Source organism: Leptonychotes weddellii, chromosome 9, assembly GCF_054177405.1.
Source record: "Leptonychotes weddellii isolate Sample4059 chromosome 9, ASM5417740v2, whole genome shotgun sequence".
Lineage (NCBI taxonomy): Eukaryota > Metazoa > Chordata > Mammalia > Carnivora > Phocidae > Leptonychotes > Leptonychotes weddellii.
The window spans coordinates 121,474,751-121,497,251 of record NC_138377.1 but is presented as its reverse complement, the minus strand read 5'-3'; the positions used below and the strand labels follow the sequence as shown (position 1 = coordinate 121,497,251).

The 22,501-nt window shown below is 42.5% G+C and overlaps 2 protein-coding genes across 11 annotated transcripts in view; one reads left to right on the top strand and one right to left on the bottom strand.

Moving 5' to 3' along the window:
• WDR93 (WD repeat domain 93) overlaps window positions 1–11,535 on the bottom strand; it is a 43,624-nt gene extending 32,089 nt beyond the window's left edge. For 6 of the 7 annotated variants that reach the window (XR_014148815.1, XR_014148816.1, XR_014148817.1 and 3 more), the window contains exons 1-4: window positions 11,400–11,535; window positions 7,923–8,264; window positions 7,109–7,301; window positions 5,383–5,447 (exon numbers count right to left, since the gene is read on the bottom strand). Coding sequence is in view for 4 of the 7 variants with exons in the window: in XM_081831665.1 (XP_081687791.1) it covers window positions 5,383–5,447; window positions 7,109–7,301; window positions 7,923–8,222 (558 nt within the window). In the remaining 3 variants the exon portion in view is untranslated. The remainder of the gene's footprint in view (window positions 1–5,382; window positions 5,448–7,108; window positions 7,302–7,922; window positions 8,265–11,399) is intronic. The other variant, XM_081831668.1, reaches the window with a different exon arrangement.
• PEX11A (peroxisomal biogenesis factor 11 alpha) lies at window positions 300–21,277 on the top strand. 4 transcript variants are annotated; one of them, XM_081831669.1, is made up of 4 exons: window positions 11,580–11,649; window positions 13,733–13,793; window positions 16,861–16,976; window positions 18,983–21,277. In XM_081831669.1, the coding sequence occupies exons 3-4, from the start codon at window positions 16,880–16,882 to the stop codon at window positions 19,552–19,554; spliced, it is 669 nt and encodes a 222-aa protein (XP_081687795.1). In that variant the 5' UTR covers window positions 11,580–11,649; window positions 13,733–13,793; window positions 16,861–16,879; the 3' UTR covers window positions 19,555–21,277. The 4 variants fall into 4 exon arrangements, with proteins under 4 accessions (XP_081687796.1, XP_006751873.1, XP_030878959.1 ...); XM_081831670.1 differs by lacking the exons at window positions 11,580–11,649; window positions 13,733–13,793 and adding an exon at window positions 300–317; XM_006751810.3 differs by lacking the exon at window positions 13,733–13,793 and having other exon boundaries at window positions 11,510–11,649.
• Window positions 21,278–22,501: the final 1,224 nt, after the last annotated feature.

The following is a 22,501-nucleotide window of genomic DNA, read 5'->3' as shown; positions in this document are numbered from 1 at the left end:
TTCAGTGCCTGGGGAGAGCCCGTTTGCTGGTTTGTAGACTTCCTGCCTGCCACCTTCTCAGGGTGCCTTCTCAGGGTGCCCTCTCATGGTGGAAGGGTTGAAGGAGCTCTCTTGGGCCTCATGTGAGGGCACTAATCCCATTTATGAAGGCTCTGTCTTCATGACCTAAATACTTCCCAAAGGCCCCACCTCCTAATACCATCCCACTGGGGATTAGGATTTTCAACCTGAATTCTGTGGGGATGCAAACATTCAGTCCGCAGCAAGAAGAGACTGACTGTAACCCTAGTATGAAATCTGCTCAAATTTCAGGCCAGGTGAGAGACTCAATGTTTATGGTTGTCTGTGGCTTGCTTTTTCATTTTCTTAATTGTATCTTTATAATAACGAAGATAATTGTTATTAAGACCTTTATTAATAGGTGTTTGCATTTTGTTGACTTTTTTGAAAAAAAATCAAGTTGTAATGTTTTATTACAAATTAAAAATGAGGTGCTTAAAATCTCAACTTGGCTAGGGGCACCTGGGTGGCTCAGTTGCTCGAGAGTCCAACTCTTGATTTTGGCTCAGGTGGTGAGATCAAGCCTCGAATCTGGCTCCACACTGGGCATGGAGCCTGCATGGGATTCTCTCTCCCTCTCTCTTTGCCTCTCCCCCACCACCCCAGCCTTGCTCTCTCTTTCTCTCTCTCCAAAAAAAATAAATAAATCAAAATCAAAATCAAAATCTCAACTTGGCTAGATATGAAACAATTTAAAAACCTTTAAGGGTGTATCAAGAAAAACCAGACTTTTTGAAAAACCCATCTGGTATTACCAAAAAGAGGTATCTTTAAGTAAAAATAAAAACCAGATGCTGCAGATAATGCCACTAGTTTTAGCTGTCTGGTCAATGGTAGAAAAACAAGCACTTAAGGTCTTCGGCTCCAATCTTTTTTTCACTTCTTTCTGCCAGAGTGTCATAATTTCACCCATCCTCCCACCTCCACCCCCCCACCCTGCCCCTCTGGCAACCACCAATTTGTTCTCTGTATTTAAGAGTTTCTTTTTTTCTCTGTTCGTTTGTTTTGTTTCTTAGATTCCATATAAGAGTGAAATCACATGGTATTTGTCTTTCTCTGTCTGACTTCACTTAGAATTATACCTTCTAGGTCCATCCATGTTGCAAATGGCAAGATCTCATTTTTTCTTATGGCTGAGTTATATTCTATTGTGTCTGCATATACCACATCTTCTGTATCCATTCATCTATCAGTGGACACTTGGGTCCTTCCATAATTCGGCTATTTTAAGTAATGCTGCAGTAAACACCAAGGTGCATATATCTTTTCAAATTAGTGTTTCGTTTTCTTTGGGTAAATTCCCAGTAGTGCAATTACTGGATCATGTGGGATTTCTATTTTTAATTTTTTGAGGAATTTCCATACTGTTTTCCACAGTGACTGCACTGATTTACATTCCCACCAACAGTGCACAAGGGTTCCTTTTCTCCACATCCTTGCCAATTCTTGTTATTTCTTGTCTTTGATTCTAGGCATTCTGACAGGTGCAAGGTAATATCTCATTGTGGTTTTTTGATTTGTATTTCCCTGATGATGAGTGATGTTGAGCAGCTTCATGTGTCTGTTGGCCATCTGCATGTCTTCTTCGAAGAAATGTCTGTTCATATCTTCTGTCCATTTTTTAATTGGATTATTTATTTTTTGGGTGTTGAGTTGTAAAAGTTCTTTATATATTTTAGATACTAACTCTTTATCAGATAGGTCATTTGCAAACATCTTCTCCCATTCTGTAGTTTGCCTTGTCATTTTGTTGATGGTTTCCTTTGCTGCGCAAAATCCTTTTATTTTGGTGTAGTCCAGATAGTTTATTTTTCGAGATCACTCCTTGTTGGCTGACTGAAGTGCATGATGGTACAGGTGGTAAGCCTGCATTTGCTCAGCCCCGCCCTGCTCAGCCTCAGGAGCCGTGAAGTCTCACCTGAATTCTCAGCTGCTTTTGTCCCTTTGACATCTTATGGCCTAGGTTTTCTGGGCATTTACATCAGTAGTAGAAGTTGCAGGGTTGAGGTGGCTGCTGATCTTGGGTCTCATCTCCTTGATTTTCCTTCTCCTCTTCATTGCTGTCCTCTCTAGGCTGTCTTCAGTGAGAAGGGCCCATCCCCTGATACAGATTCTCTCACTGCTTATCTTACCTTATTCTCTCACCATCTATCTGCTTCTGCACCCTGCTTGTCAACCCCCTGCATCCCTTCTGCACAGGAGGATTGGTGTGGTGTGATGGGCTCCCGAAGGGTCTCTGCCCACATGCAGGTGGGGACTGTCGCCTGCGCTGGGCCCAGTGCTGTGGGGCCTGACATTCAGGGGCATTCTCTGACCCCTCACTCCTTTCCTTACTCTCACGAGTCTGGAATTCTACTGGTAATTGCATGGCCCTAGACGTGGATGGTGTTCACAGTGCTTGTCTTCTGCTGCGGATTTACTGCCTCGCACTGAACTCCACCGGGGCCTGTAAGGCCTACTGCCTCTGCACACTTTCTCCTCCAACAACATCAAACTCTTCCATCTCTCCAGCTCCTATACCGAAAAGTCCCTTCTTGGGGTTACCCTTTATGGCAGTCTGCTATGCAAATACATCTTCCTTGGTGTCCTTGCTGCTAATGAAACCATGTCTGTTCTGCACATGGAATCATCTGACTGGTCCCTAAACCTCTGTTGCTGTGACCTCCTTGTCCCCACCAGCAGATGCCACAGCTCCCTGCACGGTGGCAGGTGGCGTGGGTGGGGCATTGCAGTGTGGGCGGGGCCATTGTGAGGCCCCTGCTGGGTCTCTGCCCCACTGCTCAGGACTGTGGTCACTCTGACTGGGGCCGGCTGTGGCTCCTCCTGGGGTGTGAGGCTCCTCCTGGGGTGTGAGGGTCACTGGCCAGCACCAGTGGGGCCACTCAAGGCCCTCAGGCTCCAGTCAGCTCCTGCTACAGAGTGAACTCTACTAACATCTTTTGATGAGAAGTTTTAATTTTTTTAAACAGGTATATGTTATAGGATATAGGGATATAATAACATATACCAACTACACATGCTTAAAGTGTACAATTTGATGTTTTGACATACGTATACCCCTTGAAACCATCCCCACAGGACCGTGAACATATCCATCACCCGGAAAGTTTCCTCCTGCCCTTGGTAATCATCCCCTTCACCTTCCTCCCACGCCACCCCAGGCAAAAACTGATGTTCTCTGTGACTACATTAGTCTGTATTTTCCAGAATTTTTTATAAATGGAGTCATACGGAGTGTACTCTTTTTGTGTCTGACTTCTTTCACTCAGCATAATTATTTTAAGATGCATCCATTCGTGCATTAATAGTTCATTCCATTGTGTGGGTATACCACAATTTGCTTATCCACTCACCTGCTGATGGACATTTGGGTGGCTTCCAGTTTTTATCTATGACACATGCAGCTGCTTATAAACATTCACGTACACGTGTTTGTATGGAGATATGCTCTCAGTTCTGTGTAAATATCAAGGAGTGGAACGCCTGGAGCGTATGGTAGGTGTATGTTTAACACTTTTAAAAAACTGCCAAAGGGGTGCCTGGCTGGCTCAGTTGGATGAGCATGCGACTCTTGATTTCAGGGTTGTGAGTTTGAGCCCCACGTTGGGTGTAAACATTACTTAAATAAATTAAAAAACTTAAAAAAAAAAACCTGCCAAAATGATTGTACCATTCTACTTTACCACCAGCAGTGTATGAGTTCTGGCTGTTCTGTATCTCTCCCAACGCTGGGTGTGGTCACTCTTTTTAACATGAGGCATTCTAATGCATGTGTAGTGGTAGCTCACTGTGATTTTGACTTGTTTTCCTAATGACTAAGGATGCTGAGCATCTTATTTACTTTCCATGTATCTTCTTTGGTGAACTGTCTTTTCTTTTCAAACCCTTGCCCATTTTGAAAACTGGGTAGTTTAGTGCCTTATTTTTGAGTTTGCGTTTTGAGAGTTCATCACATGTTCTGGATACAAGTCATTTATCAGATAGGTGATTTACAAATATTTTCTCCCAGGCCACTGCTTGTCTTTTTATTCGTTTACCAGTGTCATCTACAGAAGTTTTTAATTTTGATGAAATCCAACTTATCAATTTTTTATCGTATGGGTTGTGCTTTTGATGTTGCAGCTAGAAACTCTTTGCCAATCCCAAGGTCACAAGACTTCCATGTTTTCTTCTAGAGGTTTTATGATTTTAGATTTTACAGATAGGCATGTGACCCATTTCAAGGTAATTTTTGTGTATGGTATGAGAATAAGAAGTTTTTAACTTTGATGAAGTCCAGTATCAATTTTTTCTTTTATATTTAGTGCTTTCCATGTCCTAAGAAATCTTTGCCTTCCCCAAGGTAGCTAAAATATTTTCCTGTGTTTTATTCAAAAAGGATAATGTTTTTAATCTTTACATTTAGACCTATAATCCAGCTCAAATTATTTCTCATATATGGTGCAAAGTAGGGTGGAGGTTCATCTCCCCCCTACTTGTTAATCTAGCATTCCAGCATCATTTGTTGAAAATACTTTCTTTTCCACACTGACTTGCTTGTATACCCATCAATGGTATTTTTTACAAGTTAAACTGCAATTAAAAATCTACTCTGAGCAATCTCTCTCTCTCTCTCTCTCTCATTTTTTTCTGGACTCATCAATTCACAAAACACTTTCCGAGACCCCACAGTATACAGGCAGTGTCCTAGGAACAAGGGATACGTGGGTGAATACGACATGTCCCCTGCCCTCAGAACGGTTACGTCCAAGAGAAGAAGTAGTCATACAAACAACTAAGTATGCAGAGTGGAGAAAACACTGTGATAGAGATTCTGTTCTGTATGGGGGTGGACAGAGGAGGGAGACAACGGGTCCTTTTGGGCATCTCAGGGACAGTATCTCAGAGAAGGAAATATCTGAGCTGGTCTTAAAGGAAATGTAAGGGAATGAGGGAAATTTAAGAGGCACACATAGTAGGTAGGGAGGCAAGGGGAGCACTCTGAGCAGAGGGAACAGCACAGGCAAGGGAACAGGATGTGAAGCAGCCTGGAAAATTTAGGGACTTGTAAATAGTTGCTGAATATATTGGTCTGGTGCTCAATCTGAACTGGAGTTCCTTAGTAACTTTCTTCTCCCGACAACAGGGTAAATAAATCCAAAGCATTCAGCATGTACCCTGAGCTGGTGGGGGATCTTTAAATTGGATATTTTAGAGGAGGCTCTCCATCCAGAGAGTCTCTATCTTTCTACTCTAGGACAACTTTCGTCACCTCCATAGTAAAAGTAAACTTCATTTGCTACAGCCTTTGGCCCAGCTCTAGGTGAAAGAACAGGAACTTACCACTTCATTGATGGCTTTGATTAGGAAAAGACCATCCTTATTAAAATAAAACAGTCTAGCAATACCTGAAACAGAGAATGTAAGACAGACAAATGAATCAAAGAAGAACTGGAATTTTATATCTGACTTTCTGAATTATCATCTTGTGCTTATGGATTCTTAAGCCTCCTCCTGGCCTCTCCATGGCCCCTGCTGACTCAGTCTCCCTGGCTTCCTCCACCCCTGACTTGACATGTTCAGGCTGTTCTACCTCCTGGGTCCTCTCTGCCTACCGTGGCCCATCCTCTTGTCCTAGAAGCCTCTGTGAGACACTCTTAACTTGCCCCAATACCCATAATCCAGAAAGGCAAAGGGCCCACTGTGGGTGAAGGTCTAACTCAACACAATAAACATCCAAGGGATAGCTGCTCCATGACCACAAATATGCCAGGGACAACCAAGGTAGTCTCTGCCTTCACATGCATTACACTGAGGATCACACAGATGTGAAACCAAGCAGATGTAATGCAGTGATAAAATACACTCCTATCTTTAGACCAAACTCCTCTTGAGTATCAACTTTCCCCCTCTAGCTGCCTCAAGGCTGTGCATGCTCAAACTTACAGAAAAGTTTCGACAATAGTACCAAGAGTTCCCATATATCCCTCCTCACTTCCCCAGTGATAGCATCTTACATAACCATAGTATGATTTTTCCTTTCATTTTAACAGCCTGTGCCTTGGTTCAGACTTTCATAATTTCTCTCCTTGATGAAAGCAACAGTTCTTCTTGGTCTCCCTCCCTCCTTCTTTCCTGCCTTCTTCCTTCCTTTCTCTCTTTCTTTCTTTTTCTTTCTTTCTTTCTCTCTCTCTCTCTTTCTTTCTTCCTTTCTTTCTTTTTTTTTTTTTAAAGATTTTATTTATTTATTTGAGACAGAGAGAATGAGAGACAGAGAGCATGAGAGGGAGGAGGGTCAGAGGGAGAAGCAGACTCCCTGCCGAGCAGGGAGCCCGATGCGGGACTCAATCCCGGGACTCCAGGATCATGACCTGAGCCGAAGGCAGTCTCTTAACCAACTAAGCCACCCAGGTGCCCTCTTCCTCTCTTTCTAACAGAAAATAAGTTTATTTGGGGATAGTACAGAATTGCATTCCTGGACAAGTAAACTACTAAACAACCATATCTCTGCCTCTCATTTTGACTTGCTCCTACCATAGTGTCCTTCCTAAAATGCCAATCTGGTCAGGTCACTCTCCTGCAGAAACACTGTCCTCCACAACACTGTCTATGGTTCTGTGTACTATCATCCCCATGAAGCCCTGGTTCATCCTCACGCTGAGGGGAAGAAACAATCCCTGGTTTTTATGAGCAGTAGGATTTCTGAGTGCCCAAAGGGTGTGAACTCTGGGTCCACACTGGCTGGTTGGCATCCTGCCTGTGCCACTCACCTTCTACATTACCTCAAGTAAGTTATTTAACCTCAATGCCTTGGTTGCTTCTTCTGAAAAACAGGGATAAGAAATTGTGCTTACCTCCTAGGGCTATTGTGAAGGTTAAATGGGCTAACCTATGTGCAATGTTAGACTAGTGCTTGGCACACCATCCTGTCCTGTGGATGTTAGTTAATACTACATGACCAAGGAGAACTCTCCAGGTCTGGCCCCACCCATACCTGGAAAGGAGATTAAATTGAACAGTCTACAGATAACTATAAATTCGGCTAAAAAAAAAGAGGAAGAACATGTACCCATTTCATCCACAGGAGCAATAAGTATTTCATTCCCCAAATCTGTGGCCCAGATGGAAGTGACATCAACCCTAAGTTTCTCCCAAATATATATTCGTTTAGCATTGTACAGGTTATAGATGGAGAATCCTTTGGCTCCTCCAATAAAGACATAGTCTTGGGAAATCGCCATACAATTTGGCATTTTGTTGAGCTGGGAAAACAAAAACAAAGAGAAAAGGAATGATTTTCAGCTGCCACCAGCTGCAAGAATATGAGCTAACTTTTCAAAGAGGCATGTGGGCCCTTCCTAGATATAATATCACCCCCAAACAGTACCCATCTAAATATCTTGCCCAAATATCAAGAAAGTCATAGCATTCTACTTTTAGTAGAAAGGAGCCAGAGCATACAAATAAGTTGGGAATCAGTAAACATTTACAACACTAACAACAACCACAAGCCCTGTGATGAGTGGACAATGGCCCCATTCCCTGTACTTTTTTCATCTAGAATGCTGTGGAAAGAGCTATAGCTGAGACACTGGCCGATTCTCAACCATCAAGCAAGAGAGTGATTAATATATTCAGAAATATTTTTAAATAACAACAGAATATAAAAGACTTTCTGTATAATCTTCAGCTAATCAGAACACCCATTCCTCCCAGGTAATTACTAGATCCATTTTAATCAACATCAGCATGCCTAGTAATCTTTCAAAAATGCACCTATCTTAATGAGTAGGTTCCCTGTAGGAGTTCCTTCCCTGGATCAGGTATTTTCATTTCTTAACCCTCAACTGGGAAACAGGAACTCCTGGTCAGCTGCTCCATACCTTATTTTCTACAAGTGGAGGGTAGGTGGTGGGCTGGGTCCGGCTGAACTCAACATCCCTCAGTGCATCCCTCTCCTGGATAACTTCCCAACATTTGTCAAACAGAAGGTTCACCATCTTGTTGATCATGCGATAAGGCTGTGGCAGGGAATCCACCTCCTGACCCAAGTCTACGAAGACATAATCATCTTCATCATCCTTAGGCCAGTCCTTCTCTGTTGGGGACGGCACCTCCAGCAGCCCCTTTCTCATAAAACTGGAGAACCTCTTCTGGACTTGACTTCCTCTGGGGATTGACATCACAGAAGCTGGCACCGGGAACGTCTAGGAAACTCTGAAAAGCTGATAAAGGAAGCAAGCAAAGGTACTTTGAGAAAAAAGGGAAGTTACCAGAAGACAGCACATCATCTTCTCAAGCCCAAAAACCCATGGGGACTATTTATTCTAGAGACTGGCACTTTCCTTATTTATCACAGGATTGTTACCACATCACTAAAGAATGATCTTCATATTATAAGGATATCAGCAGAAATGGGTATTAACGAGTCACATCTTCCAGGCCAGCTCAAGATGATGGGTGCTATGGCACAGGGAGAGGAAATGTGGCATCCTTGTTGCCTTTCTCCCAGCTCCTACTCAGAGAGTGTCTGTCTGGGTTCCAACTAGAATCCAACCACTCTCCTGCAACTTAGGTCTTCTCCTTCTTCCATCTCTGCAAGTGGCTGTGCCCAGGCCAGCTGGGTAGTGAGCCAGGACTGCTCTCCTTCCTTTCCCTCGCCTCCAACCAGATGCCCTTCAGGCACTTTTAATCCTTGCTGTCTCATTTGGTCCTTTCTCTCTAGGCCCACTGCTACCAACCGGGAGTTCTGTAGACCGAGTGCCAGGGCCTGTGAGATTTTTCTAGGGCCTACAGAAATGTTTGAGACTCGGAAAAAAAAAAAAATAGACTAAAACAAAACAAAATCCTCACAAAATCAAAATAATTAAACATTCACAAAAATATTACAACTTAGCAGCTCCAGTCTGCATGTGTGCATAACGTTTCAGTCCATAGAAAAGAACAAGTAATCTGAACTTCATAAAACTCAAAACTGTACAAATTATAAAAAGGCTTTCAAAATTACAGTTAAATAAAGGCATTTAATGTGGCACATGGGGTCCATTTTAAGATGCTTCACCTGTAGCAGAGTGGGGTCTTGCACTGTCAAAGCAATAAAAAAAAAATGACCTGGCATGCAGAGGCAAGAAAACACAGCCATAATAAAAGAGAAAAGTCAGTCAATTGAAGCTGACTCATCATCAACACAGTTATTAGCAGACAAATCAGTTATAAATGTATTTCACATGTTCAAAAACCAAGAGGAAATGTTAGCTAGCGATGTGGAAGTTGCAAAGAAACCCAAGCTGAGCTTTCAGAGATGAAAACTACAATGTCTGAGATGAATAATTCGTTCGATTACATTAATCACAAGTTCTCAGAGCAAAACAAATTAGATGGACAGAAGATTAGTAAATTTGAAGATACAGCAATAGAAATATTGAAATAAAGAGAAAAAAATGAAGAAAGTGAGGTGTGGGAGAACCTGAAGTAGCCTAATAGGAGTGTGATTGAAATCCCCATGAAAACTCTAAACTCACAGATCCAAGAAGAAAAACAAGTCCTAAGCAAAAGAAACACAAAGAAATCTATACCACAGCACATCATGAGCAAAACTAGTGATAAAGACAAAATCTGAAAAGCAGCCAGAGGAAAAAAGACATGAATAAAGGAACAAAATAAAGGATGACAGCAGATTTCCTAAGGAAACCACCAGTGAAGAACAGTAGAGCAGTGTTCTAGAACACCCAACCCAATAACAGCAGTGGACAGCTTTTTTTAAGTACACATAAAACCGTTACCAAGACAAATCCTATTCTGGGCCATAAGCCAGGTCTTAATAAATTTAAAAGTACTCAAGTCATACGAAGTATGTTTTCTGACCACACAAAATTATTTTAGAAATCAGTAACAGAAAGATATTTAGGAATACACAAAACCTAAGAAGACCTAAATAAGTGGACAGAGATACCTTGCTTTTTTTGTTAAGATGTCAGTTCTCCCCCAATTGATCTATAAATTCAACACAATCTCTATGATAGTTCCAGCTGGACTTTTTCTTTTTTCAAGGAAATTTAGAAGTTGATTTTATAATTCATATGGAAATGCAAAGTACCTAGAATAGCCAAAATAATGTAGAAAAAGGACAGAATTGGAGGATTAATACTACCTATTTCAAGAGTTATTATAAAGCCACAGTAATCAAGACAGTGTGGTACTGGCATCAAAATGCACAAATAGATCAGTGAAACCAAATAAAGCGTCCGGAATTAGACTCACATATGTATGGACAGTTTATTTTTGACAAAGGTGCAAAGATAATTCAGTGGAAAAAGGATAATTTTTTTTCAATAAAGCTGCAGCAATTCAAAATACACATGAAAAAGAAAATGAAATCCGGGGGTGCTCGGCTGGCACAATCGGTAGAGCATGCACCTCTTGATCTTGGGGTTCTGAGTTCAAGCCCCAGGTTCCGTGTAGAGATTATTTAAAAATAAAATCTTTTGGGGTGTCTGGGTGGCTCAGTCCTTAAGTCTCTGACTCTTGGTTTCCACTCAGGTCATGATCTTAGGGTCCTGAGATGTAGCCCCACTCACTGAGAGTGTGCTTGGGATCTCTCCCTTGTCCGCCCCCCACCCCATGCCCTTGAGCACACACTCTCTCAAATAAATAAATAAAAATAAACCTTTAAAAATAAGTATTTTAAAAATAATAAAATAAAAAATAACCATATGGTATGTGGGTCTCTATTTGTAGTCTTCCCCTGGGGCCTGCAAATGTTAAGGGCAGGCCTGACCAAGGGAATAAAGGTTACAAAAATAGGTGACCTCACTTTTTGATTGTAGGGGGTGTATTTTGTAATATTACTGCTATGGAACAGGTGGGATTCCACGTCTTCAAGCCCCAAAGAACCAACGTTCAGTGGTGCAATTTCGTCGTAATGGATTTCTGTCTCCACTTTGTCCATATTAACCCTTCTAGGATTTCCTCAGGCAGCAATCTTCTTTGAGTACTCAATGATCCGAACAGAAAATTCACTTTACCCAGATCTTCATGCTAGAACTACATACCACGCATTGGCTTCTCTCTGCTCTAACCATTTCCTTCCCCAGACCTGGAGCTTGTGTTGCTCAAGGGAAACCGAGGTACAGAGGTGGGAAATGATTAGGCCCCAAAGTCCCCAAGCAAAACCTCAGGGGAATCTCCTCTCGGGATGCCGCATGGGATTCCTTTGTTCCCAGGATCTCCGGGAAGGCCGGAGGCTGAGGAGATGCCCCCCCCCCTCGAGTCCCCCTCTAGGAGACCCTAGATGTCGAAGGGCGTCCGGGGACACGCGGGGAACCGCTGAACCCCGGGCCGGAAGCCTAGTTTCTGCTCACCTGGGCCGGGAGCGTGGCGTCGCCTTAGTAACGGCCACTTCCGGCCCCCACCGGAAGCCCGCAAAGTCGTTCTTCGGAAGGCGCGCCGGCCCCCAGTGGGGCGGGGAGACTCAGCTTCTCCCGCGGGGACCCGGCGACACCCTTGAGGACTCGCGACTGAACCCGGGGCGACACGTGGCCTCGGGCCGGGAGCCATGGACGGCTTCATCCGCTTCACCAACCAGACCCAGGGCCGGGACCGACTCTTCAGGTGAGGCAGGTGCCCGCGGCCTCCACCTCTTCCCGGTGCTGCGACCCGAGCTGGGTCTCGGGTCTTCCGGCTTCGGGAGGAGGGACTCGCCCAGTGGACGGCGGCGGGACGGAGTTCGGTTCCGGAGCCCTTCTCGCCGGCACTTTGCCGGACCGGACCCTGCGGTCCGGCCGAGCCTCCGCCGGACAGCCCGGTGTGTGGCTCCGGAGCCGCCCAGGCCCTGACCGTGGTGGACCAGTCCACCAGCGCACTCCTAACCTGGGAGAGACCGGGTCCTCTCCACTCAGCGTTCTTCCGGGATTTTTTTTTTTTTTTTTAAGGATTTTGTTTTTTTTTAAGTAATCTCTACACCCAAGGTGGGGCTCGAGCTGGCAACCCCGAGATCAAGAGGTCCACCATTCCACCGACTGAGCCAGCCAGGCGTCCCCCGGAATTTTTTTTTTTTTTTTTGAGATGAACTTTGGGTTGGCATTTGTGGCCAGGGAAGTCAGCCACTTGGTTTTGGCTTCAAATACCCCCATGAAATGCTTATGGAGAGACAGAAGTCGTATTTCTCTTCTGTTATTGCCCTGTCTCCCTCATTGAGATTGTAGGGAAGGAAAAATTCTTCCTCTACCCTCAAGGTCTTTCAACTAGACTACGAATTAAGTTTACACGGAACAGGTTCACAGCAGGGGGAAAAAAAAAGGTGTGTGCACAGAGGCCCAGTATTGAAATTAAGACCTAGAGAAATGCCCCAGGCAGGCAGTGTTTCTACATTTTAGGCAAACAGACAATACATTTGTGAGGAATTGACAGGATAAAGAAAACAGGTGTTTGGGAGCTTCATTTAGGCGGGAATCCTAAATAGGATTTAGGCTGAGGTAGCAGGATTAGGAAAAAAGTAACGAGGTTTGTTTCTACAACTTTCTCTGTTTTAAAGCTCCTATCTCCGGTGATAAGGATGTCTTTTTACTTCCTTAGTAGAGGGAGGGTATTTTTCATATGGGAGATGTGTTTTCTACTTTCTGGGGGACAGAGGAGGGTCTGAGTGTCCTTGCACTGGCTGTCTCTTAAGTAACTTTTATTTAGAATAATCAATATGCCCAAGTGGCACATTTTGGGGTGGCCTACCCTCCGCCCCTACAGTTTCCTTTTCTGAAACTTCCCTGGAAGTTTCTTACGTTAAAAGTTGAGCTGATAAGTTGTTCCATTTCCTTGAACCAGTGTCTTAGTTCTGACAATAGGTCATTTTAGTTAAACTCATTTCAGGAGGCAGCGGTGCAAGTGTGTTCTCAAAGTTAGGCCTATGGTTCAAATAATCAGGTAATAAATAAGGCATTTCTATGGAAACAAAAGAAAAACAATGATTCATGATTAGATCAAATTATAAGCCAGTTTCGGAGTTCTCAATGTAGCCAGTCGAGGATTTCTAGTTGTCAGGTTTAAAGCATCTTTACATAAAATGAGGACAGACTGTGGCAATCTGACAGAGTTGCTTGGTTTGTAGTTTGAGTATCTCTGGTGATCATTTTGAGTGGCTCATAGAGCACCAGGCATGAAGATTGCTCATGTGTGAGCTGTTGTGATTTTTCTGAAGTTCACATCAAGTTGTTCATATTCAGTTTGCAGGGCTTTAGGAGAAAGGTCAGTCTTAGTTATCAAATGACTTCAAGTCAAAAATATAAAAAATATTAGGTTGGAGAATTGTAGCCAGGCATTGGAAGAAACTAGAAGAAATCAGGATCTAGTCCAGTTTATAATGACTTGTATTTGAATCTAATATCCACAAAGGTGTGTTATTGAAACATAATTTTTTTTTCATATAATCACTCTCATTTTACCAAAGATAGCCAAATCAAGACTAATTTCTTTGCAAAATAAGCCTAGTTTGGATAAACTTGGCCTGATTATTTATATAAGTGCAGCAAAAATAGTGATTAATCATATAGGCTCTTTTAAATCTGCTTTGCTGGAGCTTTTTATAAGGAATATCCATATTGAACTTTAAACGGCTGTTTGATGCCAGAAGCCAAGCCAAATACTTGCCATCAGACTTCACCTGTAATACCTACAGGTTAAGGTTAATTCCTCTCTTCTTCAGGCCCCCCCGAATATCCTGAGGTTCTTGCACCTGTCAGGATGTGACCTCCTTTACTCACCTGGTAAGATTGCTGGGAGCCCTGTAAGCAAGCTGTCAGGCTGTTTTTCCAAAGGGCTTTACTTGCTCCATAGAGTCACCCTTAGTGCCTTAAACCTGTCTAGTCATATCCAAATTAATGCCTATCTCCCAAATGTGACTTTCCAGTCAAAGCCTTGGTAATATAACCCATGCTTCCAATTGTGTCCTGTTACAAGAAGAACAAACTCTTACTGAACTTACCCAAATAAATATGTTGTCAAAAAAAATACAAGAATTCAATGGGAGTTTTTGAATTCTGGAGGGATCAGATAGGGAGAAAAAGAAATTGTTGTAAATCATAGCTTAAGAGAAGAACTTTTCTTAAATCTGGAGAAACAAAACATTAAAAAATTATCAATGTTTCAAGCAAAAATGTCACAGTTGTAATTATCCTCCTCAGTTCATTTAGTCCCATGTTATTTATTCTTGATCTGCTTTAATTCTGTTCTTCCATTAGTTTCAAAAATTATTTCCCAGTTCAGTTTTATGATCTTAAGGTTATCAGAAACCTGTATTTGTCAAAGTTCCTTTTTATGAATCTCTCAAGATGAAACACATTTGCAGGAAACTTTTGTAAAAGGATCTGAGTAAAGTATTAATTGTCTATAAATGATAAAAAAGTTAAAAATGGCCATGGTTAAAGATCTGATTAAAGTTTGTCAGGGAGCAAGAATTCCTGTTCTCTCAAAGATCCTTCTAGCTAGTCTAAGAATCAAATTGACCTGAGACGGATTAAAAGAAGAAAATCAAATTTAACAGGTGTACACACAGGGTATCCACCTAGACATGAAAATTCCAAAGACAGGCAAAATTAGTTGTGTGTGTCTGTCTGTCTGTCTCATCCTGAGCTAAGGAGAAGGGAGTACAAGTCTGGGATTTCAGAAGAAAGAAATGCACTTCACAGAGTGAAAGAAGAAGAGCAGATGTTTGGTAATTAAATGTTTACCTTACCATACAGATGGGTCATTCAGATAAAATTTATCTCTGCTAAGAACCCTTATTCTGGGAAAGACCTTCAGTTTAGATTCTGTATAGTTAAGGGAGGGGCAGAAATTTCTCTCAAGCCCGTAGGGTCTGAGAGTAGTAGGATTAGACAAAAGAAACGAGGTTTGTTTCTACAACTTTCTCTGTTTTAAAGCCCCTAAAGGATGTCTTTATTTCTTAGTACAGGGAGGATATTTTTCATATGGGAGATGTGTTTCCTACTTTCTGGGGGACAGAGGGGGGTCTGAGTGTCCTTGCACCAGCTGTGTCTTAAGTAACTTTTATTTAAAATAATCAGTGGGCACATTTGGGGGCAGCCTGCTCTTGGCCCCTACAAGAGTCTGCGTGTGAATAGTTTTGTGAACTGTAAAACCAAGTACCATATGGAGAGCGCCAGACAACTAACTGCACCTCTAAGTACTGAAAATACTAAACAGAGATTGTGCTTTCATACTAATTAGTTCATGATGTTTCTTTTAGAAATTTGGTTGATTCTTGCTCAGTAATAAAGAATAAAAAGGAACTTTGACAAATACAGGTTTCTAAATCGTTAGGGTTGTGGTTTCATTTAACAGCTTCCCTTCTCTTCTGGGTGTGCTGGTGCTGATACAAACAGTCCAGTACGCATAGCCCCAGTCATGAGACTTTTGGAAGCCAACTTTATGCCAGATTTTGTTCTCAGTGTGTTACCACTGTTAATTCCTTTAACCCTCGTCACAACCCTGAGAGGTGGATACTCTGAATGATTCCCATTTCACAGATGGGGAAACTGAAGCAGGAGGTTAATAGGAACACAGTGGCAGAGCTGAGATCTAAATCCACGCAGTTGACTCCAATGCCCACCATTTTAATGACCAAGCCATACCACTGTTGTAATTAATTTGATAGATTTTTTTAAATGGTCACGTTGTATACAAGCTTCATTAGAAAGAAGGCTTCAAATGCAGTACGCTCAGAATGTACCCTGCAAGGTTTATCAGTGAGGTTGGTTAATAAAATAATTGTTTAGGATATACTTTTCCGCAAGATCTGAGATCTCTGGTATTCATTTCCCAATCCCTATGGTGATCTATAGCTCCTGTAAACTAACTGGCATTCATAAAATAATACCTGGGTTTGGGATGCATTCCTGTTATTAGCCCAAATCTGAGGAAGGGGGGGGGCTTATTGGCGTGACAGGCTTGAGCCCTGTAGCCAGGAAACTACTTTAAAAGAGAGAGATTCTTTTTTACTTCATCCCCGATAACAAGTTCACCATTTTGGAAAATGTGCCACATTTTTATTGAGAATAATATGTGTAGCCTGCAGGGATTCCAGTGCAGTTACAGGCCTGTGGGAGACAGGCACCCGCTTTGTTAAATAGACTCCGGTGCGTTTAGATGTTTGATCATGTGATATAAAACTTCTCATGGGTTACACTGCTGTTAGTAAGGCAGTGTTATTTATAGTCGTAACAATAATCACTTTATGGACTATTTAGTATTAAGCAGGAGTCTGTATTTATATAAAATCCTAACTAGTTTTGAAAGACAAATATAAAAGCCTATCTATACATATTCATGTATTGGTGTGTATTTGATCCTTTTACAAAAAATTCAGTAATGTGCCAACTGAACTTTTCATTTGGTTCTGGTTTGAGTGTATGTCCGATCACATGAGTAGGTGGTGATACGTAAAAAGTTCATTTTAGAAATCTGAAAAATCATTCTAAACAGGAGAAAAGAGAGAATATGGATCGCTGCAGACTTAACATGAGGGAGATTTTTTGCAATTTCCACTTTGACTCTACCCATTTCTCTGTGCCAGCAACAGGCCTTTTGAAGGGCTGTTCACTATTACTACAGAGTTCTCTTTCATTACCTTTGTGTCACATTTCCATCACATGTTCTACCCTTTGGCCTCGTGGAGTGACTGTTGCAGAATTATGCTCTTGTAAGAGCCACTTATATGAGAAATTGTCTTGGAAACTTTGCTTTTAGCAACACATGTTTCTCCTTTCCTTACTTCATGAATCAAATTTCGTTTGGTTTGTAAATCATTCTCCTCATTTTTTTTTTCCATTTCAGAGCCACTCAATACACATGCATGTTGCTTAGATATTTGTTAGAGCCTAAAGCTGGCAAAGAGAAGGTGGTAATGAAGCTCAAGAAACTGGAGTCCAGTGTGAGCACTGGCCGTAAATGTAAGTACCCTGTCTCTTGAGGGACAGTGGTTCCTGGTTTCAAATCGTCAGACCCTGTAATTTACAAAATGCTTTCTAGATCATTAATTTCTAATCCTTGAAGTTTTTTGATGAAGTTGACCAGTAAAGCTGCCTTCATGAAATGACAGGCCAAGAAGATTGAACGTTTGCTACAGACCGTTCGCCAGCACCCTCCTATGTGCACATTTGGTGCTATACCATATCTTTCTGCTCAGTCATAGCCAGTGGACATACAGTGTGTTAGCTCACCTTTAATTCTTCGAATTATACAACGTTTTGGCAATCCCTAACATGAGCTTCTGGCTTGTGGAAGGCCTTTGTATTCTCTAGAACAGAATAGCTTGCCTTTTCCCCTTCTTCTCTTGAGGGATTGCTAGAGGAAATCGAGGGGTGGTTCTCGGCCTGTTTGTGGGATGGTTTCATGTTACAGGCAGAAGTGAAGTCAGTGTCTTGCACTCATTTAATTCATTTCAATAATAAAGCAGACTGGGAAACCCCATACTTCTAGTAACAATTGCATGCCTGAATCTTAGTTGTTTGATAAGAATCAGATGTTGTTACAGTAGGTAGGCAGAGATGTTAGAATGGAATGTAGAAATCCGATGTTGAACAATTATTTTTGAGCAACTACTTTGGGTAGAGAGCTGAGCTTTATAAGAGAAATAAGATTACATGGTATAAATAATGTATAAGATTTAGTGCCAAATATATTAGCTCGGATAGAGGGGGGAAAAAGGTTTGGGAGGAGGTGGAACTTGAGGTGTAGCTAGAGAGAAAGGGAAGGAGAGCCTTCTTTCCCCCCACGAAGGCTCAAAACTGTTATGAGCAAACCATTGTATTGGAAGGTCAATGACAGAAGACTTAAGTTGTCAAGGGTAGGGTGAGCTTTTTTGGATGACTTTGAAGGATAGAATAAGAAGTTCTCGGATTGTTTAGTATGAACAAACATCTCGGATTGTTTAGAACTCACAGGTACTTTAGAGATCACTAGTCTCTGAAGTCCGGGAAGGACTTACCCAGGGTCATTCAGCCAGTTGATGCAAGAGCAAGAACTGGAACCCAGGATAATTCATTACGTATTCTGTTTTGTGTTACTTTTGTTAAAATAATACCAGACATTCTCCTGAGATTCTAAGTCTCTTGAGGGTAGCCACTTTTGAGCGTTTGCTGAGTCTAAGATAGAGTCCTTTAAGGAAAGTACTTCTTTTGTATTCTCCATAATGTTTAGGACTATAACTCATTCTAGTAGGTGCTCAATAAATATTTGTTGATTGATACATCCCTGATTAATTGAATTACATGCTCAGATGAGGATATGCCTTGTAGTGGTTGATTTAATTCAACTAGGAGTCACATACGACAATATTAATAGTTTTCCCAGCCACTAAATCCTACCATCTCTACTTTGTCTTCCTAACAGTAGGGAGCCAAAAGGGGTTTGGACCACAAGATGGCAAAATGATAATGGTGTTTTATAAGAAAAGCCATCTTTGTCTGGAAAGTAAATAAAATCTAAGGCATCAGACTCTCCAGAATGTTGGCATCTGGGTCAGAGAAATAGCCACAGTGAATCAAAGCTTCGTATGTGCAAAAATAAATAAATAAGTAAATAAATAAATAAAGTCGCATCTAGACTTCATGTTATAGTACTTTTCTTCTAACGAAGTATAGCTGGTAACATTCAAATGTCGCAATCCATACTCATGATTGACCTTGCCTGAAGGATGTTGTAAGCCAATGTTAAGGTATTCACTGGAACAGAGGTGATAAATTTAAAGAGTCACTGTCTTTTGTGCCTTCCAGGATCATTTTGGGTGTCCTTAATATACTGCAAAGTCCTTCCTTATGCCTGAGCAAAGACTGAGCCTCAAATGACAGTCATTTGTCAAAACACCAGTGCTGGCCTCTCACCCTGATATGGGGATTCTGCCTTCATATAACATAGTAATTAAATATTTGTTAACTGTTGTGGGTTCTTCTTGCAGGGTTCAGATTAGGCAATGTGTTACATGCTGTGCAGGCGACTCAGCAGAGCGTTCATGCCACTGACCTGGTACCCCGCTTATGCCTGACGTTAGCCAACGTGAACCGTGTGATTTATTTCATCTGTGATACCATCCTGTGGGTGAGGAGCGTAGGGCTTGCCTCTGGCATTAACAAAGAGAAATGGCGCATGTGGGCTGCCCGCCATTACTACTATTCTCTCCTGCTGAGCCTGGCCAGGGATCTGTATGAAATCTCCCTGCAGATGGAACAGGCTGCACACGACAGGGCAAAGAGGGAGAAGTCCCTGTCTCAGGAACCTCTTGGGTACAGCGTGGCTGATGAGGAAACAGAATGGCTCCAGTCCTTTCTCCTTCTCTTATTCCGATCTCTGAAGAAGCATCCTCCCTTGCTCCTGGACACAGTGAAGAACTTCTGTGATATCTTGAACCCCTTGGACCAGTTGGGGATCTATAAGTCCAATCCTGGCATCATTGGACTTGGAGGTCTTGTGTCCTCCATAGCAGGCATCATCATCGTGGCCTATCCTCAGATGAAGCTGAAGATGCACTGAAGTGGTTTCATACTGAAGACTAGTGCCTGCTTTAAAGATAACATCTTAGGATGGACATTTGCATGAGGCACAGACCATGTCATACTGCGCAAAAGACTTGTTCGCGTGAGCATTTAGTGACCAGTGGTGTGAGCAGAGGTGGGGCCAAGAATGGAGAATGGGGGCGCATGAAAATTTATATGTGTTTTTTAGAGGGCTGGAGTGACTTCTGAATTTCTGAGTATTTTCCTTTCATCCAACATTTATTGAACATCTCTTAGGCTCATCGTGGGAGCTTACTGTTTGCTGAATGTATAAAAATGAAAAAAGGCCCCCAAAATTGAACATTAATATACAGCGACCTTTGGGTTGTGCGCCTCACTGCTTTTGCCCAACTACCGTCGGTCTGATACCCAGCCCTCTCCCAGACCTAGTACAGGCCTCTTATTCCTCTGACCAGATCCCGACCCCCCACCCCCCACCCCACTTCTCCCTAGAGGCCCATGCCTAGGTGTGGCGGGGGGAGGGGGCTGGGCTTATAGCCTTTCATCATGGCAGTCCTGTCCTTCCTCTGCCCAGAAGTAGAATCAGAAACGCATCAGGCACCTTCATGGTAGATATGGTTACTCTAGGTGGTGCATTGAGGAAGCAGAAATCAGAAGCACATAGGACTGAGGTACACATAATATGGGAGGTCACAACAGGTGCCTGTGGGTGGCCTGTGACAGATGAGGAAACAGGTTTAAAAAACCAGCCAGCACCTCATTCCTCTGACTCCCAATTCAGTGTTCTTTTGAGGATAGGTCATTGCCTTCCTGATTGAGTGGACGTGTGAGACTCCAGAATCCTGTACAAAAAGCCTTTTTTAGAACTTTGTTAGTGGTTTATAATATAAAAATTAAAACTGTGTCTAGATTCATCAGCTAGATTTTTTTATTTAAAGCCATATAACAGTTTGGGCACTACCACATTAATTTTCATCAAAAGTTATACAGTTAAGAAATTTCATGAATACTCTGAATGAAGGAGCATCACAATTTTCTATGATAAATCAGACTTCATATGTGTGAGGTGCTTGGGGGAGTGGAAAAGAGCAATAAGGGGCTAGTGGAAAAGGCCATTTATTCATGGTCCTACTTCCCATCTTGGGTGTTGAGTTATTTGTGATTGCAGATCCTCTGATTTGAGGGAAATGAAGCAGAAAAATAAGATGCCATCAGCTAGGAGGCCAATGTCAGTCCCATCAGTAAAGCCATTTCACCTACCTGAATGGAAATGAGAAAAGAAATGTACACTAAATAAATTTCCCATAAATGTGAATGAGATTCTTTTTTTTTTTTTTTTAAGATTTTATTTATTTGTTTGACAGAGAGCGAGAGCAGGAACACAAGCAGGGGGAGTGGGAGAGGGAGAAGCAGACTCCCCGCTGAGCAGGGGCCCGATGTGGGGCTCGATCCCAGGACCCTGGGATCATGACCTGGGCCGAAGGCAAGTGCTTAACGACTGAGCCACCCAGGCGCCCTGTGAATGAGATTCTTAAAAAGCAGACTCAGGTCCTTGGCTCTCTTATTTTTAAAGTGATTAATCAAGATAATGAGATTTGAGAAAATACTTCGGGAATTTTAAGTGAAATGAAAGCTGCTAGGTCAGGGCAAGTAAAAAGTTTAAGCAACTGATTTTACTTTGTCCAGATCCTCTACTGTTGTAGATTAATTATGTCTAATAAATTTCTAGACAAAAGAGACTCCAGTATCTGTGAATGTGTTCTGGGAATGAAGAAGCGCTAAATGAAGGGCGATCCAGAGATGATCAGACTATACACAGTTGGTAGAGAGCGCTCTGGTAAAATGAGCTCTCGTCTGGAAGATCTAAGCTGAGGAGGAGGATGAAGAAAGATGTAGATTGGAACGTCTGGGTTGAAAGAGACCTCTGAGGTGATCTCATCCAGGACAGGGTCTTCTGTATCAGCTCTGTCAGGTGGAGCTTTGGCTTCTGCTTGGAGAAGTTGGCCTTGAATCTGTGGTGGCATGTTATGGTGGCATCCATCTTGGTACTTTTGTCCTCTGCGATTTAGGGTGGGTGATGGGGAATTGGGGGAGCACTACTTCTTCTAGAGTTTGTGAAAACCTTAATGGTACCCTGGTACCTCCCTCCCTGTACATCTTTCTCGTTTCTAACGAACCCTCCCCACCTCCGAGCCTCCACATTTCATGAGGGATTTTAAAAACCAAAGACGTTCCTAAGAGATGTACAGGCCAGCACATTCACAACTGAACATTGTTCCCTGAGAATTTATTCAGCAACAAATGTTTGAATGCCACGCTTAGCAGTGGGATCCACTTGTGCGCAGGAGGACCAAGGTCCCTGTGCTCATGTGGGAAGGGAGGGGGCGGGAGGGGCTGGTGAGGGGAGGAAAGAAGATAACTCTGTGTCCTTCAGGCTGGGGCTAGAAGACAGACTGCTCCCAGGAGACTGCCCTAGGCCCTTTCACTGCTTCTCACCTCTTACCCACATTCCAGACTCCCAGCTGAAGCTGCCAAACGACCGGCTTTGTCAGCAGAACTTTCAGGCACAGAGCCCTATACACTCTCTGGCCCAGAGCCATTACTCCAAAGGCTTGGAACAGCCCTTTGGCCCAGTTTGCTCTCCAGCCTCATGGATAGTTTGTCCCGAACCTTGAAGTGAGGGCAGAGGCTCCTTTTTTAGATGCTTCCTTTCCTTTCCATTACTGTCTTGTATTTTAAAAGTCCGGGTTGGATCAATAAGTATTAAATGTATCACATACTTATAACTCCTTTTGGAGGCTCCCTGTTTGACTCTCCCTTTTCTGACCCCTCATTCCCTGCCTTATTATATCACAAATACAGGATTACCAAGAATCCATCAGAAATCTCCCCATCTCTTGCCTCTTTCTCCTATTGCCCACAGCATACAACTTAGCAGAGAATCAACAATAGAGGTAATTCTA